This window comes from Danaus plexippus, chromosome 28 (assembly GCF_018135715.1).
Source record: "Danaus plexippus chromosome 28, MEX_DaPlex, whole genome shotgun sequence".
NCBI classification, from domain to species: domain Eukaryota; kingdom Metazoa; phylum Arthropoda; class Insecta; order Lepidoptera; family Nymphalidae; genus Danaus; species Danaus plexippus.
In genome coordinates, this window is record NC_083556.1 from 1,655,329 (window position 1) to 1,678,984 (window position 23,656).

The 23,656-nt window shown below is 33.1% G+C and overlaps 1 protein-coding gene across 16 annotated transcripts in view; it reads right to left on the minus strand.

The window, feature by feature from the left end:
* The window catches only part of LOC116776136 (bromodomain adjacent to zinc finger domain protein 2B), a 55,996-nt gene that overhangs the window by 17,955 nt on the left and 14,385 nt on the right, over positions 1–23,656 (minus strand). For 8 of the 16 annotated variants that reach the window (XM_061525388.1, XM_061525385.1, XM_061525389.1 and 5 more), the window contains 24 exons: positions 17,209–17,294; positions 13,815–13,964; positions 11,546–11,705; positions 10,962–11,041; positions 10,157–10,270; positions 9,303–9,391; positions 8,763–8,851; positions 8,518–8,535; positions 8,018–8,102; positions 7,237–7,356; positions 6,831–6,936; positions 6,635–6,724; positions 6,412–6,525; positions 6,263–6,340; positions 6,081–6,173; positions 5,801–5,958; positions 5,333–5,471; positions 4,989–5,113; positions 4,387–4,520; positions 2,896–3,028; positions 2,491–2,577; positions 1,168–1,845; positions 527–592; positions 387–431 (listed from right to left, as the gene is read on the minus strand). In XM_061525388.1, coding sequence (XP_061381372.1) covers positions 387–431; positions 527–592; positions 1,168–1,845; positions 2,491–2,577; positions 2,896–3,028; positions 4,387–4,520; positions 4,989–5,113; positions 5,333–5,471; positions 5,801–5,958; positions 6,081–6,173; positions 6,263–6,340; positions 6,412–6,525; positions 6,635–6,724; positions 6,831–6,936; positions 7,237–7,356; positions 8,018–8,102; positions 8,518–8,535; positions 8,763–8,851; positions 9,303–9,391; positions 10,157–10,270; positions 10,962–11,041; positions 11,546–11,705; positions 13,815–13,964; positions 17,209–17,287 — 3,030 coding nt within the window. In that variant the 5' untranslated portion in view covers positions 17,288–17,294. The remainder of the gene's footprint in view (positions 1–386; positions 432–526; positions 593–1,167; positions 1,846–2,490; positions 2,578–2,895; positions 3,029–4,386; positions 4,521–4,988; positions 5,114–5,332; positions 5,472–5,800; positions 5,959–6,080; positions 6,174–6,262; positions 6,341–6,411; positions 6,526–6,634; positions 6,725–6,830; positions 6,937–7,236; positions 7,357–8,017; positions 8,103–8,517; positions 8,536–8,762; positions 8,852–9,302; positions 9,392–10,156; positions 10,271–10,961; positions 11,042–11,545; positions 11,706–13,814; positions 13,965–17,208; positions 17,295–23,656) is intronic. The other 8 variants (XM_061525398.1, XM_061525397.1, XM_061525400.1 and 5 more) reach the window with 6 other exon arrangements.

Genomic DNA, 23,656 nt, shown 5'->3' on the forward strand with positions numbered 1-23,656 from the left:
TGTTCACTGTTATACATGAGATGTCTTCTGATACAACGTAAGTAGCAGTTACTTAATATCAAAAATATTTTAGTATGAGATAAAAACTTTGTCCCTTCCTAATATTATCACGAGGGAACATTAAAAAAATCTAGTTTTTCGAATAAAACTCTCGCTTTTATTTTTATATTTACGAGGACCCTCTCGTCTTCTCGTAATGCGATCACGACCTTCTACTGTCACTTACTACTTAGTAAATGAAACGTCAGTACACTAACAAAATTTTGTTTCATTTAACCTTCAGTTAACAGATTTTTCTTGAAAGCTAAATATTGTATATAAATATATATATATATATATATATATATATATGTCTGTACTATTCCCCGTTCAAGCCCAATGCTTACCTGCTCTTTAAGGAGCATCGCCTGTTGACGTTTGATTTCTCTCTCCTGTAACAAACACAAACATGTATATCATAATCGCTCCAATAGATCTTTTTACTGTGTTTGTCTGTCCGTGTTTGTGTCGTGTGGTAACTACAGACCTGCTGCCTCTTCGCCTGATCTTCCATTTTCTGCTTCTCCAACTCCTCTTGTTTTCTCTTCTTAGCCTTTACACAACAACAACGAAAGCACAGCAAATTATATAAACAGCAAACATGAAACAAAATAAAAAAAAATAATTAAATAAAACCTATTTGGGGACCATTCAAGTTGTTTTTTTGTTTTGAATAATGAAAAAAAAAACTATTTTTTTTTTGATTTTATAGTCACAATCAGAAAAATATTGGAGTATTTTCTGACATAATTCAATAATGAGATCAAATTTAACAAAAATATATAAAAAATTGTCATATAATACTCGGGACGTTAAAAACATGATTAATTCAATCAAGATCACCCGAAACCATCTTTAAATTTACACGACATGTTAACAAAAAAAACAATCAAAATAGTTAAAAATAACCAAACATACAAATTAATAATACAAAAGTTATAGGTAAATATTAAATTGCGAAGCGTGCAAGTAACTCAGTACGGAAAGCATTAATCAGATCAGTCGTTGTGACATTCAAGAGGTGTTTTTTTGGTATTTTCGTCTGAAAGCCTGAAGATGTTTAGTGCAAGTCTATGTTCCTCCCAACCAGTGTTAGTGACACCCGAAAGTTAGTTCATACCAACGTACCGGACTCGCGTCCTTGCACGGCTGTACCGATATCGATAAAGCTCCGTCTTTCCCCACATGGAACGTTCCTCTGTTTATCTTTTTGGTTATAATGTCTTTCAGTATATCGTCATCCCCGCTGAGATCTATCACTTCCTTCAGAACCGATTTCTGCCCGTCTTTGGGCATCAGCATCAGGTTCTGTGACATGAACTCGTTTTTGGCGTCCAGATACTTCTGTTCCAAGCTCTTTGGGTCGTCGGCTTTTTTGTCGCCTCTCAATTTCGACCAATCACAGCCGTTTATGAACTCCGTTATCCTAGAATATGATTCTATAAGTTTGTCTAGATTGTTTTCTTTGTCTGGAGCCTTTCTTTTGTCCGGGGTTTTGGTCAGGCTGAAGTCAAAGTATTTGTCGTTGGGACGTTTCGGTAGGTCGAAGGACGCCTTCTCAGCGAAGTCTTTCATCTTATCCAGCGCATTGTACTCCTCGAGTTCTCCTTTCCAGTTCTGGTCCAAGTTCAGGGTCTTTATGGGGCTGTCTTTCAGGCCGCTGACCGGTATGAGGGACAAGCTTATCTGGGGCATCGTTTTGTCTCTGTTTTTCACGACCGGCCCGATCTCTGGTATTTTCCATTCGTCCGTATGCTTTTGCGGCAAAGCCTCGATCGTGAGCTGCGATCTGCTCTTGTTGATTTGCTGTTTCGAATTTTCTCCGTTAGTTTTTGTATTTATTTTATTTATTATCAATGAGATTGTTGACAACATTGCCATTGTCCGGGTTTTGCGATCGCCAATACGTCTACATACATATTTATATAGCTACCTCGAAACACAACACTACTAGAAGCTGAGAGTTCCAATTCTAACTACAGAAAAGCAAAAATTTACCGTTCCGAACGCTATCGTATAGGCCGTAGAGTCCATTTTTGCTTTGAGAACAGAGATCTACGTGTGAGCACAATGTTGCCAAGCATCAAATTGATAATAAAATAAAAACAAACACAAGCACATATATTAAAAACATAAATATACAAACGTTCCCATATTATAGACACACAGACTATAAAATATATATTAGTAGGTAAATAAAATGAATATATTAAGTATATTACAAAAGTACTTTTATATGTATTGGCCGAATAGGATTAAACTCACTGAGTATGTTTTTATATATAACTATTCAACGTATTATATGTGTACAATAAATGTTAATAAAATAACAAAAAGGATTACTATGAGAGTATATTATCTAATTAAATTACATAATAAGTACCCTAAGAGCCATATAATAAAGTACATTTTCCTATATCTATAATATGGGTACCATGTAATGTGTCGTACCTCTAGTAGCTGTGCACTCCGAGCCTCCTTTTCTCTTTTAACTACCTCCGCCTTCTCGGATCTCTCTATTTCCCTGACTAGACGAGCCTACAAAAAATGTGTGAACGATTTGTATATGACTTATTGCTACCGAACTTCTATATTCATCTTAAAACATTCGTTAACAATGTGTTCGTGTCCATACGTACCGCCGACGTGTCGCCAAGCAGTCAGGTACGTGCACTCTATATCTCATCCGTTCCTCACCTCGTCGGCCCCATCACTGCTATATCTCCTCGCCAGCGCTCTCAACGGGCCGTGTACACTATCATTTATCAGTCCCCACCTCACCTCACCTGTGTCCCTGCAGCTCTCTATCTCCCCGCCAGCTCCACTCCGCGTCCCTACTCTCTGTCATATCCTCACCTGGTCCCTGCCTCTGCCGTCTCTCCTCGCGTCCCTGGCGGCCTGCTGCCTCCTCGCCAGCTCCATGCGGCGCTCCAGGGGGGGCGGGGTGGGTCGTCCACTCAGGGCCGCCAAAGCTCGAGCTTCTTCTAACCTGAGTTAGAGTAGATGCGAAAATAAAACGACGTCACGGATCCTAAACTACCAACGTTTGAATGTTCCAACTTAATGTGGCGTTGTAAGTAAGAATTAAAGTTACGGCCGTATCCAACTCTGAACAGAGTAAGTTACGATTGTGTATCAAAAATGTTTCGTAAATTAAAAATATGTGAAATTAATTGAAAGTATTCGTTATACGCGGGTAACGTTGAAAATGTTTAGCCCTGGCAAGTTAGGAACATTGCCATTGAAAACGCATTTTGCATACTGCACTCATTTTTCATTTGTTTTTTGTGAATTGTCGGCCAACATGAAACTCTTGTTACACGTGAAAATAAACCTAACGCGGGAAAATTTTCGATCGATGATTTCTTACGGCTTTCGTTGTAAGACAAGAGAGTGAGCTATTTGAATATTTGACTATGGCAGGTGTCGAGGTAACGAGCCACCCGCCATACAGTGCCGACCTGGCGCCCTGGGGCTTATATTTATTCCCAAGAACCAAAGATAAAATCCGAGGTATTCGCTTTACGAGCCCTCAAGATGCAGTGCAAGCGTACGAAAATGCCATAGATGAGACCAATCAATCCAAAAGCCATGCGTTTGAATTTTAAATGAGTTGAATTATTTAGTGTTTTTTGTCTGTCTCATACTTATGTATGATATCGAATAAGTCAGTTATATTGAGTAAGGGATGCCGGTCGATAGTTATTATATTGAGTTTTCATTAGTCGATAACTACGCGACATTTTCTCTAAACACGTTCTTACGTTTCTTTGGTGGGTAGAAGGGCACGTCACTATGACATTCAAAGTTTTTGCTTCTTGTCCATTGATCACACAGCGTCGTCGGTAAGTCGTACATATACGTTTCTTTCGTTATAAATTTTAACTCGATGTTAGACATCCATGATAAGGATCCGCTCTCAGATACATCCCAACTTCAGTATCAACATTGGAGAATATACATCCAGATTTAGAAAAAAAAATGTCTAGATTTTAAACAGTCTTTCAGAATATTATTCTCACAGCTCTAGTAATGTTTATAATAGGAGCTTTAATTATTTACCGCAATATGTGTATAATTAATATCCCATATTATTTCGTGTCGCGAGCGGTCTACACTATACCAAGCATTTTTCATGTGCTACACACATTACAAACATTACTTTACTATGGGTATTTTTTTACTTTTGTACTTCTCGTCGATGATGGACATAAAAAGACACTCTAAGTAACAATATATTTTTTCCTCACAGAGTTACTTAATTTCAAAGTTACTTGTAATGTATATAAATATTTAGATTTTCCTCTAAGTTATTTTTATATATCCGTATCTCATATGTTAGCCAACCGTTTAGTGATCTCGGTCTCGGTCATGACGACAGGCTCCTCGTGTGTGTGCTGCACGTACTCTCCCAGCAACACGCGGGCGCTGAAGCTGAACGAGTCCCGGGATAGCGGCGCGCTGGGGTTGGACTCCAAGAACTGAACGGACATACATACAATATATATAATGTTATAATAGTCACTGTAAAGCATTAATATACAATACAATTTCGGTTTACATAACGTTATTTTAGTATCTTAATTACATACTCCCGACGTTTCGGTTACTTTACGGACAGACGAGTGATAATCTATCCTAATCATATTAATTATCTAGTATTGTTATTTACAAGATATTCGGCAAACATAAAATTCATATACATACATATATATACATATATATATATATACATATATAGATTCTAATTTATTTAAGTACCAAAAATAATAGTAATAATTCTAATAATTTTAATATAATGTATTATATGCACAGATATAATCCTATCAATTCCATATAAAACATAACTTAGACATCCATCAGTTCGCTAGGTTGGACGTCATTGAGCTTAGTACATGTTTTTAACTATACGTAATATAGTTTTAACTGTTAGTGTGAAGTGTACGCACCGCGTTCAGCTCGTCCGCCGTCCTGATAGTGATGCCGGTGTTGGGTTCGGGCGGCGTGTAGCTCACGTCCCCCTTTATGTTACAGTTACGAGACAGACCCTTGATGACAGTTACTCGCTTCCAGCCTGGAGTTATTTAAATATATAGTAATTAGATTATTATTCACAAACAAATTATTTACTTTTCTTGTTAACTACAAATCTATATACATAATGCAATGAACAGATAGACAATTTTTAATTCACATATATGTATATATTTTGTTCTATATAATCAAAAATAGCTTATTTTCTTTTGGTGTAAATGTAATACGGATGTTATAGTATGTAACGAGTGTAATGTACCGAGCGCCAGGGGTAGTCTCAGCTGCGGGTCGTTGCTTCTCTTGCCCCCGTCCGAGGTGTCCGAGTCTGAGGGGTTCGAGTCTGAAGGGCACTCGGAGTCCGTGCTGGCAGTCTCGCCCAGCAGAACACGCAACTTGTCCTGGGCAAAATAATTATTTAATTATCACTTATTAATTAAAAGTTAAAACGATATACTTTATATATATATATAAAGTATATATATATATTAATTTGAATAATGAGTTTTAAAATTGAATAATGGTTGTTGTTAGTATATATGAAGATATAAAATTCAGAACATTAATAACTATGTTCTTATATGGAACATATTATTATGTAATCTATCTCATGTCCTAAGCCTCAGTGTGTATACATTTTAGACTAGTTCAGACACACAAATCTTAAAATTTAGCTCCCCACAGCCCGAGCGCAGTTAACTTTATGTAATAAAACATTGAAGTATGTTACTATGTCTGTCTCCGCCAGGAGCTGCTGGGCGAGCGCGGGGCGGAGTCCCAGGGCTCTGCTCTGGGCGAGGAGGGACGCTACGGTATTCTTCTTGGGCTTGCTGACTCCTCTCCCGAGGTTCCGCGGACGACCTTCTCTCGACGGCCATGTTGGGAGAGCTGGAATGATTGTAATCATTAGATATATGTTAGGTACATGTTACACGGACTAGTAGTTTAGTTAGTTCGGACTCGTAGTTTGTCTGCCCCTGGCACTGTCCCTGCCCCTGTACTGTACTCACACTCGCTATCCTCACTGCCACTGGACTTGGGTCGCGGCGAGTCGTGAGCGTCAGGCGCGACACGGCGCGGCTTGGCCCCGGGCTTGCGGCGAGCTGGTCACAGTAACGTTCATTAATTCTATTTATAATTTCTTAAGAAAAAAAAGGAGACTATATTGACTTTTATTTAATTATTAACTCACATATCCGGTCGTTAGACGCACTTAGTGAACTACTTAACGAAGTGAGCCGGGATAACGCGTCCGAGGCTTGAGTGTTCGCTGTAACAATCATATAAATTAGTTTATAACATATACATATATACATATAGTAAAATATTACGTATACATACGAGGTGTGGGTTTAAGAGAGAGGTTCAGCGGAGTGTCCTCGTCCTTGAGGCCCAGGTCTAGCGGCGTGTCCTCGGAGTTGTTCGCGGATTTCGTGCTCAGGTTGAGACCTGGTTCTACAACAATTATATTAGTTAATATTTCTTAACCAAAGCAGTTCGCGAGAAGTGGATACGTATATGAACGGTACTTCATAGTATTATTTAATATATATGTATTGGTTACCGTTGTTAGCCGGCTGCAGCTGTCTCTCCAACGCCGCTAGACTCACTCCGCTCTGGCTGGCGATAGTTTGTAGTAACTCCCGTGATATACCTGGATATTGAATCATCGTTAGTACATATATATATTTCTTAATATCACACGTGTTTCGTATCGCCTTATAGTAGTAATGCATCAGATTGTGCGGACGCGAGCTCACCGGCGTAGTCCGACAGGTTGGGCGGCGGCGTGGGCACGTTGTTCCTGTCCGGCTTGCTGGGCAGGCGGATCACCTCCACCGACGAACGGGAGTTGCCGAATTCGTCCTGAGCGTTCATTATAATGAAGTAAATAGATTTCATGATGATTATTGAGCTGTTCATGTTTAGCAATTTAGTGAAATTATTTTTATTGCACTGAAAAACTATACACACTTATATATATATAGCAAATAATATAATATCTTTTTAATACAAATTTTAATGCTTTTTACTATTAAATTGAATTTAAGCGATATTTTAGAGATAGGTTTTAATTCTACTTTAATATTTTCAATGCATATTTTCTATATGAATGTCATATTAAAGTCATTATATACGATATATGAGTATTAGATTATAGCCCACCACTTTCTGTCTCTTGTTGGGTGTGGGCGGCGCGGCGGGTGACGCCGGGTGCACCGACACCCGCGGCGGGTCCAATGAGATAGTTTTCTTTCGGCCACGGGTCGTCGACCCCGGCGCGAGCTGTTAAAGACAACATATATTAATCATTCTTATTGTTTATAGTTCGTTAGCTAATTAGTTATTTTGGTAATATAATGATAAAATTAATTGTAACAGTTCTTTAAGCAAATATGACAAATATCTCATGTCTATCATTGAGCTTTATTGTGATTGTGGTATCTTTACTGTTATATTTAGTTTGTTGTATTCTACTTAATATTAGGACTTTGTAAATTATGGTATTATCTCTAAAAATCTTATATTGTCATTGTTTGTAATTATTGTTAGTTATTTTTTTTTGCTAATTGTTTAAATGTTAAATAATTAATAACCGTGTTATATTGCAGTCTGTAGTATTTATTAAATAGAGTATTGTTAAAAAAATTGTTAATGGAGGCTAACGTAACTATTAATGCTGTATTTACCTATTAAGTGTTTGAAATTGCATCTGTCATTTTATCGTATTCTTGTTTTAAGTGCTATATTTCAAATACTGTGGTGTATCGATTAAATAAATAAATAAATAAAGTTTTTATATTGGTAAGGCTGTTTAGACAAAACACACACACACACACAATGTGATAAGTAAATACAAAGAACAACACTTCTAATGGGATAAGAACAATTTGTAATATTATCTTTGTAAGGGAAAATAATTTGATTGTAATTAATATATGGTTACCTTGGGCCCCGCTAGAGACGAGGTATATTTAATGATCTCTGTGTCCGGAGGCAGCCGAACCCCGCCCAGCACTGATGAGGGATCGCTACAACAATATTATATATATTAAACTTATATGACACTAGCTTCTGAACGCAACTCCGGCTGTCGTGTGGCTTCAGAATCGACGTAAGGAAAGATGACAATCAAAAAGTTACCGAGAAACGCCTGGTAGGAGTTAATGACTTATTATCATAGGCTAAGGTTAAAAATTACACTAAGGTTAAATTACTGAATAAATAGTTTGATTATATGAGTTAAAAAATTAGTTATAAATAGTTCTCATGCCGGGGCATTAAAACATATACTGGAAGCAGATCATACACACGAACACTTATAAACGCATTTTAATAAAAATCGGTTAAGCCGTTTTGTAGAAGTATTGTTAGTGTGAACAAATATTTAAGACGTTAAGTGTCCGCAAACAATAATATAATAAAATATATAGATAGATAACTCACCCTCCTTCCAGAGCAGCACTAGCAAGAAAAATATATTACTGTCTTTGAAATATATGAAGAGAGTATTTGTATATAACTTTAAACTATCAGTGACTGACAACTAGAGTTTTAATTAACTATATATAGTCATTTTTTTCACTAACGACAGCTTATATAGGAACTTATCTTGACCGCTAACGACATATGTCGCAAAGCCTTATCAAAATCAATACAGCAAAGTGTATAGTATCATATACACTGTATACCTGAGTATGGTGTGCGGCAAACCCGTGAAGGAATCTATGCCGCGGCGGTCCTTGTCAGGAGTCCCGAACGGGTACAACGAGGACATACCCTGGGAATAAACATATGTATATTAATTTATTAAGATAAAGAAATAGAAAATTATTATCTTATATATTGTTATGAAATAAATATTCAATGTTAAAAATATGATGTTGGCTAAATAGGTCTGTCTCTATTAATATCACATCTGAGAAGTGTCTGACTTAACTGATATAATATAATATATATATATGAAAGAATGATAAGTGGACTGAAAATACAAGAGAAAGTTTTTGATAATGTAACCTCTTGTAATGCTCACATTACAGTTTGTATTAATTTTTTTTTAAATCACTAATTCAATCTGCATTTCAACCTAGCCTCAAAGACCACACTGAACTGCTGCTGGGTTGTACGTCTGCATCAGATCATTTTATATTTTTGGTTTATTTGAATGGAATTAATACTATAAATATTAAATTCAACATATTTTCGAGGTTTACATAGATACGTCCTCTCACCTTTCCCTTAGTGAGTGCTGCGTGATACGCTGAATGTGCCAGCATTAAATCCCTTGACTCCTTCTCTTTACTGGCACTCGAACTTTTTCCTGTAAAAAGACAAATGTTTCAATATATATATATATATATAAAATCCTCATGTTACATTAAAACTACATGTAGTATGTTTCAAATATATATATATTTATATATATTTACATATATGCATATTCACTTTTGTTGTGTAGATTCAGATCTTAAAGCAATGCCTCTGCCTCTGTGCTGTGTATCTATATATTAAAATAAAATCAGTTTCACAGTTCAAACCGAACAGACAGACGAACAAATATATTTTGTAATACATACTTGCATGCGAATTTCATATTAAAATATACTTGTAAGAGGATCAGTCACATTTAATGTACACACACACACACATGTGACATGTAGACGGTGTGCTTATATGAATAGCTAGTAATTATCATCAGTTAATGATCAATTGAGAAATATAACAAGACTGTGACAATTGTAATGTATTGAAGTCAATGTGACGACTGCTACGATAAGGATATGTACACGTACATAGAAATAAGTTATGGTTAAGACAAGCAAGGAGAGACTGAGTGAGGAGTTGTGGGCTTCGGATGGGTTTAAACAATGGGATAAGGGATAGGATTATAGTGGAACATGTGCAGCTAGTTCATCCATTTGTGAACACACTAGAAGGAATATATATATATATATATACATACATACATGTATATATATATATATATATATGAGATTTGGATCTAAATCCGTGTGTTTAAAAAACAAACAATTGTATCAATAGACATATATTTTTAGTAGTTCATTATAAGTAGTGATGTACTAACTGTTAGTGGGCGGCTTGTGCTTGGAGTGTGGCTGTTGTGCGAGACTGTTGAGAGACGCCAACGATGACAGCGACCCAGACGGCGTTGATGATGGAGGGAATCCGTACGATGACCCTGGAAGAAATAGCTCACAATGAAGTATGTATACAAATAGCTTCTGATATATCAATATGAGAAATTTCATCAACCATGAACCAATACGTTGTGATTATGTAGTTTTTAAATAATTAATAAATGCATGATATACGAAACAAAATAATGTCATTTCAATGAAAATGAGAATAAGTTTATTATGTATAAATAATATTTCAAATTAAATGACATTATAAAACTGGCGTTTTGGATTTAAGAATGAGATAATAGTAAATGTATTGATATAAGAATTACATCCACAACAACTATTTCCCTTGACGCCGGCGGAGGGATGGACAGATTTTGATGATTCTTCTCTTGATGTGTCTGTTAAGACTGTTACTAAAGACAAAAAATAAGAAATCTACCCTGAAGGATAGAAAATTTAAGAAAATTTTATTGTAAATTTTTCTAATATTATCTTTTGTTTGATATATCGCATACCATCATCTTTACAAAGATCTCGCGATACTAAAGTAATGTTATATTTTATTTGTGTATAATTACTGAGTCAGGGTTTTGTCAGTATTACCACCTTATGCCGGTTCCATTATCTATGGTTTGAAAACAACCACCTATACCCCTCAACCAGCTCTCTGGTGTTATGTTTTGTCTGATGAGACAGCGCAAGGTTTGTTTAGGTAAGCAGTATTAATGTAGTAATGTATCTCACCCCAGTCAGGAATGGTCGGTTGAGAGCTGGTGCTGGTAGCTGGAGGCTTCTCTTTGGCGGACGACCCACGGCCAGACCTGCTGGATATATATCATGAACTAACATGGACACTAAATATATATATATATTCATTTGTTAGTATGTTTGTGTGTCAGGATATTTAAATATTAGCACTACAAAATAAAAAAGCTTAAATCTGTCCTGTTTTAATTATAGAATATTTGAAATTATTATATTACATATATTTATATTACACACACACACATATATCTATATATATGTTATGTAATTTAAATCTTGTAGTATTTCTAGTGTCTACAATTTAAGTCCATTGACATATATGTTTGTTGTTGTCTTCCCCTTTATATATAAAACTATTTTATTATATATTTTTTACACTTTTCATTCACATATTCTCCTTCTGTATACTGTTTTTGTATATAAATTATACAATTTCAATAATGTAATGTGTTAAATGGATTGAAATAAAATTAAAGACATATTGCAAAAAGATATTAAAGTTATTGTGACTAGAGTATTGTTCAGTCATTGGTTTGTTCATCGCTTCGCTTAGTAACCATTACCCGTCATTCCGTTGCGTCTTTTGTTTGTGCTTGCCGGCAGCGAGCGCTGATAGGGCGGCGTAGGGGTCACCGAGTGGTGGGAAACTTAGACCGGATGCCTGTAACCGCGCCAGGTAATCCTGAGCCGCGAGGTGGGACGCCATCGACCACCATGCCGCACCTGGAACACACGAACATATATGGAAAAAACTTTATTAAATGTTAAGCGGTGTAGAACAGGCTTTAATCAGTCACAATAACGCCAGTCGTCTGTACGTGGCTTTACAGTACATAAAGTCACACATAATACCTCCTGTGTTCTAAAGCACAAAATTTGCTATCACACATCGAGTATGTACTACAAAGCCATCTGACAAATGTGTAGAGCCGGTTTTATAAGTAAAAGACACGACTTAAAACAAATTTTAAATAAATTTATTCAAGGGCAAGTAAATAACTAAACAATACACAACAGGGTTGTACTGTGTTCAATAATCGGAAAGTTAATTTCGCAAGCAAGCAATTATTGACATTAAATTTTTATTGATAAAATATTTGAAAATGCGTCTCTATTGATTTAGGTCCACGTTATAGCTAACGTACTGGTCACTGCGCCGTCTGAGACTGTTATATTCACCCGACTCTGTTTGTATAGGAAGCCAATAATCTGATTTACTCGTATTAACAAGATAAACCCAATTTGTGGTCACTCTGAACTGAGTCAGCGAACAGCGTTATTCATTAATCGGATATTTTTATACTAATACGGATATTAATAGCATTTTTATCAATTACGTAAACAACATAAATACATATATTACGTTAATAACGTACCAACTATATATATATATATATATATATATATATATATATATATATATATATATATATTGTTATCTGTATTTACTTTAGTCTATACTCATGTCTCTTGTCTATGAACACTGCGAACTTGTGAGGAATAAAGTTTTTAGTTTTTATCAACAGAAAATCCCAATTTAATATAATAAGAATCCTATACAAGACCTAAGTAGTTTTCATATATATATATCATTATGGAGTAAAGATTTTTTTATATATAACGCCTCTCATAAAACGAGTATAATGACTTTAAAGTTTTGACCCCTTTGCTTAAGTATAAGATCACAAAAAATAAACCATAGTAAAAAACACATCCCAAAGTATGTTTATAATATTTTTTTAATATGCCTACTTAAATATTAAAATACCTATTTATATTTTTAAATACAATATTATATAGAATAAATACGAAACAACAAATGCGTTATTTATTTATGTATTATAAAGATATTTCAATATCAACAGACATCAAGACGAACAGTTTAAGTTAACTTAGCCCTGACTATTCAGTTCAATGATTATGTTAACCTTCTACACGTTTTCCTTCTAGACTGATGGTTCTGCTTTCGAAACGCAAGTACGTCTATAGGCTATACGCTTAGTCCGAGTTTGCATCGTAACTAAGTACGGAACGTTAAAATTTTTTCATTCATATATCTTCGTACGATATAGTATTGAAGTAGGTTATTGAATGACTAGTTTGAAAACCGTATATATATATATATATATGTGTGTGTGTGTGTGTGTGTGTGTGTGTGTGTGTGTGTGTGTGTGTGTGTGTGTGTGTGTGTGTGTGTGTGTATGTGTGTGTTCGTATTGTTATGTTTTGAAGTATCAAGGAAATTTTGAGTTTAATACTTAAATAAAATAGAAATTTAAAATAAAAGAGAAGTCTGTACGAACATGATTCAAATCTACTTCTCGTTTATCACTTTTATATGTTGCTAGTTCAAGACAGCGACTTCGTCCGTGTCGACTTAAGAGAAAGATTAATAATGTAGAAAATAAAACAAGTATGCCAACCAACAGCAAGCGCCATCTATAGTTGGCGAGTCCATACAGAATACTATTTTCATACAGTGTTCCTTCTGGAACTATACAAGGAACTTATACAGAAATAACACCCTATATATTATAAATATATCGCAGGCAACGTTATTAGAAAATTGCATTTAAATCCGTTTAATAGTTTCCAAGTGAAAGACCAATAGACAACAGTATCGTTACGACATGTCGCAATCATATTAGTAGTAGGGGCTCTTGAGTACACTTTAAAATAAAGTGTTTCTCGTACTTATCTGTACTAAGCGTATTTTATTATTTCACATTTGACTGACGCACACTTCTACCTCACATTACTGGAAAGATGGGCGAAAAGTGGAAAAAATACGCGAAGTAAATCCGAAAAAATATAGTTGCTTTAAATACTCACTGGCTGCGGGGTGTAAGCTGAGCGAGGCGGCCTGGTTAGCGGCGACCCCGAGTGTTGTGGGCGGGGGGTACCGCGATCCGAAACCAAACAGAGCGGCCTGGGCCTGAGCCTGCGCCTGCGCAGCGGACGCTCCCTCGCGACCCCAGTACGCTAGAACATTATAATAATATAACAACACAAGCAAACATTCCATTAAATTCAAGCCTGAGGAGGTATTGGTAAATGTTGAAAAACTTTTACAAAGTACATTTTAACAGTATCTATGAGATGATAAGACTTTTCTTAAATTAAGGCCATTTTAAGTATATTTACTTCATATGAAGATAAATTATTTTCCTTTGTATGTTATATATATTACTTATAACAAGGAATTACTGTGTATCTTATTATAATTATTAAAAAAAAATATCCGCAACTCTAATGTGAGGTGGACTGGTGACTTAATTACTATTGGTGTAGTGTTTTGGGTTTGAGAAATGACATAGAATATATGAAGAAGTGAATAAATCCTCTAAAATATGACGATTGCTATTACATCCCTTAAGATATCGCAATTTTTTTATAAACAAATTAAACTTCTACCATTTCTGTAGCCTATATGAGTAATTCTAACTAAATCTTAAAAGAGATAAACAGCTCTTGAGATTATATATGCTTGTAAGGACACGCCTAGTAGCGCCCTCTTCAGTTTGGAAATTAACAACAGGATCAGACAGACGATGATTAGGAAAACACATATTGTTATCGAATTAAATATATTAATAATGTATGTATTATTATAAAGATATAACATAATATATTAAACAGTGTATATTAGTATTTAATGACCTAGTTTTGTGTACTAAAACGTCCTTGATCTGTCCTTGTAACCCAGTAACACTAAACTTGACCTACATCCAACCCAAGCCGGGGCACAGTGTTAATAGGCAGCAGACGAAATTAAATTAAAAAATAATAATGCTAACAAAACAATATGGCGGCTATCAACGAGACATGTATGATGAATGTATATGTTTTTGATATATAATGATATATAATAAAGACAAAGATAATAAGTACTTTTTGAACATATTCATGTTCGTCTGAAACAATAAATAATATAACAAATATCAGTATTGTAATAGGATATGTACGAACTTTTTTTTTATTTTTTCTTAATGTGTTAAAATTATATAACGTAGTTATATAAATTGGAGCAAAATTAATTGAATATTTGTGTTAGTTTTATACTAAATCACTCAAAAATGTATTAATAATCTGTATATATATATATATATATATATGTCTGTGTGTTTGTGTGTGTGTGTGCGTGCGTGTGTGTGTACACAGAAGATGCTTCAAACGATTTATGTTTCATGACTTCAAAATAATTCTAGCCACACTAATCACGAACTGAAACACGTATGATTTCTTATAATTACAGTATTTTAAACTCAAGGTTTATGAACATTCGTACAGGAGTTGTTTTTTTAATATAATAATAACTTCATACAGATTAAGTATATTATTTTTACAAGTACATTAAAATGCTCTAAATACATATTACCCTTTTAAATCTTTTCAGACGCCATCTTGTTAAATTCTCCTGAAGAAGTCCATCGCACTCGTTAAAACTGTCTCTATTTTAATTTGACAGATATATTTAAGGCATAATAGTAATAATTATACAGTTAGCGCTGGGAGAGTTGAGACACAATTTACATGTACAATTATTCTAATTGTCAATTTCAATGTTATTATTTTCCATTCTAAATGTGACTCAGCCTATTTCCGTAGGAACAGTAATGTAATTCCACGTCTAACTCCTAACAGCCATATTATTAGATTCCCTAATAATTCAAGTTTGTTTTACAAACGTTTTACACATGTGCTTTACTAAAATAAGCCGTATTACATTGTTATATGAATCATTGTATGCGCAAATGTACATTTGTTCGCAATGCGATAGATGTGAGGGTAATGACCTCGAAGCGAGTTTACGTTTTATGGTGTAACAGTCGTCACTAACATATTGAACCTTATACACACGTGATAAGTACTATAATCAAATAGTATGTCCTTAAATCACGACATAAGCCGCACTACACTGTGATGTGCGCTTCGTCCTTATTACTTCTATTTATGGATCAAAATCGATTACCGCTCTTAAACCGACTGGCTTTGCGCTTAACTAAAAGCGCACATATCATTATATACTCTATCACAATGTCATAAGATTGATATTCGCATGTTCTAATTTGAAGGTAGACCGAGAAGATCGCACCAAGAAATGTTGACAAGACGGAAAGGCATCCAATTGTATAATGAGTGCTTTACTTTTAACTGTAATGCATGACGTAGGAAGAAATGAAAGGTCTATTACAGTATGGGGTTACAGAGTTAGGTATTATAGAAGTATAACTGAGATTAATAGGTCTTAAATAAAATTGACGGAAAAAATCTTCATGGACGTTTCATGAATATTATGTATGATATAACAAAAATAATTTAATTTTTAAATTTTATTTGAAGACAGTTTCATACTGAATGAAGAACATTGAAATAAAAATTGTAACTTTTTTAAATAACCAGAATACTTTTATTGACTGAATGTTAATCAGTATTTTGTAGAAAAATAATATTCGACATATTTTAATATTTCATATAGATAAGTGATTTATGTTCCTTGCATACAACAGCTAGATACGATGTAAGCAAAATATATATGGGATCTGTAATGATCAAAATAGGTTCATAAAAAATATACCGTCGGAATTATTATCACCTTTCTTTAAGGTCAGTTAAAGACATAAAAGCTGTCATTTAGTTCCAGATTTTTTTAGACTTAAGTATTTAGTCGCTAGAGTCGAGGGTCTTAACCGAAATACAGACGTGAGTGATTCATGAGGGTTTATAACCTCGTGTGTACGGAACCTTAAGAAATATACAAAATAATACGTGAGAAATTAAGATGATGCAGGCATAAAATATGTTTTATTTATTTGATAAATATCGACCGAATAAGACGTATATAATTCGTATTACACGAATAGTGCGGAATGGAAAAGTAACTAATAAAAATATTTAAAAAGTGCTGATATCTCGAAAACCGTGATATTTTTACTGAGGTCAAATTGTGATTTTCTGATAGATCTCGAGCTCATCTAACTCCTGTATCACTGGGAAGTGGTCATTTTGGGACACGCTGTATATCTACATATAAGATATTTAATAAATTCTAAAATTATTATAATCATTTTATACATAATTTTTTCAGTAAAACCTTCTAAAGTATCTATCAATTTATGTACTGATATTAATTAATTTGACGAAAGCGGCATCCGGAAACGAAACAAATGGTAAGTTATTGGGACACAGTTTCAATTGTGTATAAACAGATGTCAGTGTGTCTCACCTCCGAAGAGTCCTGATGGGTCGAGGAGGCCATCAGGAGGCGGCTTCGCAGCCGGATCCTCGCCGTTCTCCTTATCCATACCACACCTGCAAAAAACCAGCTGTTAAAGGACTTATAACAAAAAATAATCACCCATAAAATTTGTACGAGAATTGAAATCTGTAAGTTTATTTCAGTTAAATCTTTATATGACAGAGTTAGTTAAAATTATATATATATTTTTTTCTTTTAACGTAATAAGTTATAATGTAATAGGTTAGTTAGTCACGAACTAGCCGATTAATTAAATCATTATGTAGATAGTTATAACTATAAATGAATAGATTTCTAATAAAAATTCATATATTTTTTATGCCTTATATTATATAATTATTTATTTATTTATATATAAAATTAAAATAAATTATGTAAATAATTTGTATTCTAAATCTTTGATTGAATATAACTTTTTGTTACTATTAACGATAATACCTAAATTCAGTAATTTTTCTCAATATGACAAAGTGATGTCAAGCACATGTTTGTCATTTTAATCAGTCGATGAACTGAAAGTTGAACTCCAGGCCGTGTGTGACTTATCGATATTTTAGTATCGATAATATTAAGAATATCGATTTTTTCAGTCGATTACCGATATAATGATAATTAATGCGACATTTCAAACGTTACAACAATCAGGATTGAAACCATCCAAAATTTTTCATTTTAAAGAAGTTTGAGGAAAAAATATTTAGTAAAGTTATTATGTCTTATAGTGCAATAATTTTTTTTACGTCGAGCAAATAACAATGTATAATTTGTATTATATATATATAAAATAGCTCAACGTATATAACTTTAATACACAAAAAATATATATATATATATAGATAAAATAATATATTTTTTATAAAATTAACATAGTATAGGCGTTAGTAACGAAATTAACATAATAATATAAATAACATATTGAAGGCACAAAAATATTTCAAGTAATAATTTTATTAATGAGGACAGGGAAACGAGCAGGAATCGAAGCCCAATCGTCTGGAATAAGGTGTGTCGAGTGATTTAAAAAATTAGGCTATGGTGGACACAATACCTAAATATTCAAGACGTAGACTTAGTATATACGTAGCAGAAATGAGTTATTATATTTAAACAAATTCAATTCATAGTATGTAGGTTACTTTCAATAGAAAACATCATTATGTGTGAAAAGATAATCTTTGAAACATTATAAAAGCATATCTTTATCTGAAAATGAAAGCCTACGCTCTAAGATATTTTTGTAGCCCGCAGCGTGGGAGGTTGTATGTAGACTGGAGAGTATAAGAGTGACCTAGGTCAGGCCGTGACGTGACTCGAAACGAATGTACTGACATTATAATATATTATGTACATATGTATATGATAGAAGTATCTTTTTTAAAAAACATGTGTTATGATATTAAATTTAATATATCTATACATCAGCAGCTGTGAGAAGCTTTTTTTCATTAGTACATTAACATAATGTGTATGTATGTATGCATATATATGTAGGTATACAAAAAGTTAAGTGTTCGTGTGAAATAATAATATAATCGCTTCTTACTAAATCCTTAGTTTTGGTTCATAGTAGGTATATAAGACTATGTTTCTCTGCCTGTCTGTTTATTCCAGCTAATCTCTTATCTCGGTAACGGCTGAATTGATTTTGAGGCCGTTTTCATTAGATCATAGCCGAGGTAATGAGGAGGAAGTAAGGCTTCTTCTATTTTAATAATGTTATATATATTTTTTTAATATAAATAATAAAAAACATTTCTTCAGCACTGACACAGTTATGGGCAGATGTTGTCTATCATATAATTTATATATTACAGGTTAATAAATCCAAAATAGGATAGGAAAGTTGAAACGAGAAATCAAAGTGATAGGTAATCCATTAGTTTATATAATAACTGGCTCTTGCTCTCCACTTCGTCCACGAGAACTCCGGCTTTAGATTCAAAGGAAAAATAATATTATTAGTTTTAAAAAACTACATGATAGGATCATAAGTGTAAGCGCCATCTAGCGTCTGTGTACTTAAAACAAAACATAAATGTTTTGCTGCATTCTAAACCATTTTATAAACTACCTGCAAGCAAATTTAATCTAAATCTCTCTCGAAATCTTTTATAAGTTTAGTTGTAAACAGCAGATGAGAAATGTCTTACAAGTACTTAATATATTAATCTACGGAGTTCACTATTTGTGTAAAGAGGTACTGGAATAGTAGGTAGTGTTTAGTAATAGTATACTGTAATTTATTCTTTAGTATTGAAGTTATATTATTTTTTAATTATTTTTATGATCATATTTTTTAATTCCCAATCTCAATGTTTTCGTTTAGTTTCTAGTCATTGGCCTTGTATTGTTAGTGTAACTTTATAATGATTTTATTGAACCACTAGCTTTTGCCCGCGATTTCTTTCGAGATTAGGTTGAGAGAGAAATGTATATATGGCGTGTAAGAACAATAGATACGGCAATCATAGTAATCATCCGGCAGCAAGCGACATCTTTAATGTGTCACAGAACTTCATACACAATACAACTGTTACACAACGACCCCGCGGGAACTGTTCGGGTTTCTCAGTTAAATCATAGCCTATGTCTTATTCTCATCTTCAAGCTACATTACTGTAAAGTCTCATCAAAATCTGAAAAGTAGTTTTTACGTGAAAGAGCAACAAACGTACATACATCATAACAAACTTTCACATAATAATATCAGTAGGAAGCATGTTAATGTAATGGTTGTAATGAATAGAAAAATATTATTTTTATCATATAATAAAATTTTACAACTTATAGAATTCTGAGCCTCTTTTTAATTTATATTTTTTGTCTGAATGCTCTTCTCATTACTAAATAATTGGGAATACCAAATTTTTATGGACACTTAATTGTGTTGGTTTGATCGATTTCTCTAAGGCGTTTAAAACTGATCACGATATTCTTAGCATTTTTCTCTTGAATATTATTATTTTATGTACGGAAATATTGTTTTTCTAAGACTATCTTTTCGGTTCTAATGTCAGTTTTGTATTTGTTTTACAATTATAATGTTGGCCCTTTAAATTGTACCTTACAATTGACTGGTGTCTTCAAGGGCTAATATTTTCCCTTAATAATTTATTGATGACAACCCTTGATTGATTATTGATTGATATGTGATACGAACGTATCTAGTCTCAACGTTATGTATGTATGTATTTATAACTAATTACAGAGAAAAATACACAATATCATTGATAGCAAAGAAATTTTTTAATGTCTCCATAAATTATGGTCTTTATTGAGATCAAAACAAGATCGTCGTCTGTAACCCGAGAATAATAAAGCATTTTCTTTTCTACCTGTCTTATGATAATAGGACTTTTCTGTATTTTGGGAACAAAATCCCATAATATAAACTTTGAACCACCGGAGCTGTCTAACAATCGAGATATGTTTAGCTCTACTTTATAGAAATTCAACGAAATTTACCTTCACGTCAATTCTTACATTGCTTTTATTTACGCCTCCCGGAAATGCGTGTTTATCTTGACGTCGTTCATACGGAATGGCTTCCCGACCACCATATATCTTGCAATCATGTGTGACTTGACTTCAATACTTAACGAACAGCTCTCAGCTTTAAATAGCGGATTTCAGGTACTGTGATATTCTCGTAGATTTTATCGTCCTAGTTTCAAACCATATTATAAATACAATACTATCTAAATTGGTAATTTCTTCGTTAGTCGCCAACGAGCGGGTTGGAGGTAATTTTTAATAAATATTTCTAAGCAAAAAATCTGAACGTTAAAACTTCCTAAGTTATTATGTTGCAAACAGAACATTATTATAAATCATGTTTTTTCATAATATACTTAATTTTCACTTCAGTAAGTTTACTTTCTTTGTCACGATCTATTATTTTTGTATATAATACTATAATAGTTAAAACTATAATACAAATTTGAGAATATAATTATAAAGAAATAAAGTGCGAAGTATTTTCATTGATACTGTGTGTTTACCAAAAGTTTGCACTGTCACACTACATACGAAGCGTTTTTAGTTTTTCATTCATAAAAGATGGTATTAGAATAGATTGAACTTTTTTGATAGTTTTAAAATAATAAAGAAAAATGAATTGAATCCTTTAGATAAATTGTCGTTATAGATGAGACGTTTATTATTAATATTATTTATATAATAAAAACTTTAACCATGTATGTATGTCTGTTACAAAACTCCTGAACTATTTTTTTTTTATTTTCATTTTAATATTTTTAATACTGAACTTTCAAATTATTGACATAATGTTCTTATTTACATTAGGGAATAAAAGAATGAATGATAATAACAATTTCATTGGTGATATGAATGTTTTGATTAATCTGAAAGGGCGTTTACCAGATGTTTCCTTCCTTATATTGTGGTTTGACGATTAAATTTGACTTATTTAAAACTCCAATTTGGAAGGAACCAATACAAAGGTTCCTTGGAAACCTCAGCGGGCAGTTTATAATATGGATAGCCTAACGATGGAGGGTTGTGGTACTGAAAAGTATTACTTGGCATTATGTCCAAGAATTCTTGAGAGAAATCCTATTACACAGGGTGTAGAACACACACGTAAAGACAAGATCTCTCCTGCCACTTAAGGTTCAATACAGTGTGAGAGCCAGTGATTCTAGACAACCGAGTCAATTCAAAATTGATATGCGCGTACACCAGCCCAGAACTGTACTTCTTGTGGGAACTGACTTGAACATTATACAGCAAAAATATTTGCTCCGGACTGAACTGCCGACTAACGACGTTCAGCACACCCACCTACATGGTTACAACTTGATGTTATCAGCTGTGACTGTGTGAGATTTAGATACCAAGGATTATATGGAAATACTCATTTAAATAAGTTTATTATACCCATTGAAGGGAAAATATATAAGTAGTGTCATAGGAACTGGTTCTCCTTATAAAGTATTGGTTTGCGAACCAGCGACGAATGTAGATTAACTACTTAGACCCAAATATATATTTTTAATCATAATATTATATACATTCTGTACATTATCTGCGTATTTCATGTGAAAAGTTTACTCCATGTTGTACTCTATGTTTCACAGTAGGTAGTTAGATTTTTGAGTATCTAACACCGAGACAAATGTATTTAAAATTATTATATATAAATCTTCTAAAATCTCAAACTAATCGCTTTGAATGATTGTTATTACAACGGCAAAATTGACTTTAAAGCGTAGCACTTAAAAGTCATTTACCTTTGAATTTGTTAAATTATTTGAGTTTAAACGAACTCACGAAATACATATTGTATTATTCTATACAAAATAAGTTATAATATTATTTTATTAAGATATACAACATACCGAGAGTTAATAGTTTTTCGTTCATAGTTTGCACTATATTATTAACGTAGGTTATTTGAATGACAAACGTTAAACGCTTCGTGTGTAGTATGATGAAAACTCGTGCTAAGCATACAGACCAGATAACAGAAATTGAATTAATTGTAATTAACACATTTACTCAAGAATATTGCGAAAATCGCCGTACTGTTAGAAGTTACTACGACAATTAATGTCATTACTGTTCGTATTATTTTTTAAATTCTAATAAAATAATTTAAGTACAATTAAAAAAAAAAACAAAAGCGATACACTTTTATTTTCTGAAATGTAAAAAATATTAAATTCAATTCAATAAAGTAATAAAAAAAAACTGAAAAGTAGTTTTGTACTAACCAACTGCATTTTCTTGATTTGTTTCTCTATATTCACTCATTAGTAAAATATATTTACCTTACCTTAATAAGCAATAGTCTTAAAACATAAAAAGTCTTAATAGACAAAATAGTATATACAATTGTGTATACAGTCTCACCCTTAGCCGTTTCTCACGGCCAGTGTTTGAGACAAAGACGGGTCATCGACCCCGGTCACTGTGGAACAGTTTGTATCGCCTATTGAGGAATTCTCGTTTTCATGAATATGTACAAAGTTAACTGGACATTTCTTTTTCTCATACGGTTTTTAATTATATATCATTGATACGTGAGTTAATATGGGATTGATTATTTTATTTTATAAGTCACTGGAGGTAGTTTATAAAAAAATATTTCTTTATAACTACCTCCATGGGGAAGGTTATGTTAAAATAGTTGAACTAATTCAAATGGATTTAACAATCATAGAAAGTTACTTTAAAATTTATAATATATATTTTTACAATAATAATATATTAATAATTTTAATTACAATTATTATGACATATCATGTCATATAGATATTACCTAAAAATATCCCCGTTTTGAGACTCAAATATTAAATATGGTATTTATTCAAATAAATTTGACTATTTCTTTTCCTTTCTCACGTTAAGTATAAAATCCTAAACACTTAAAAACAAAGTTCATTGACCTCCG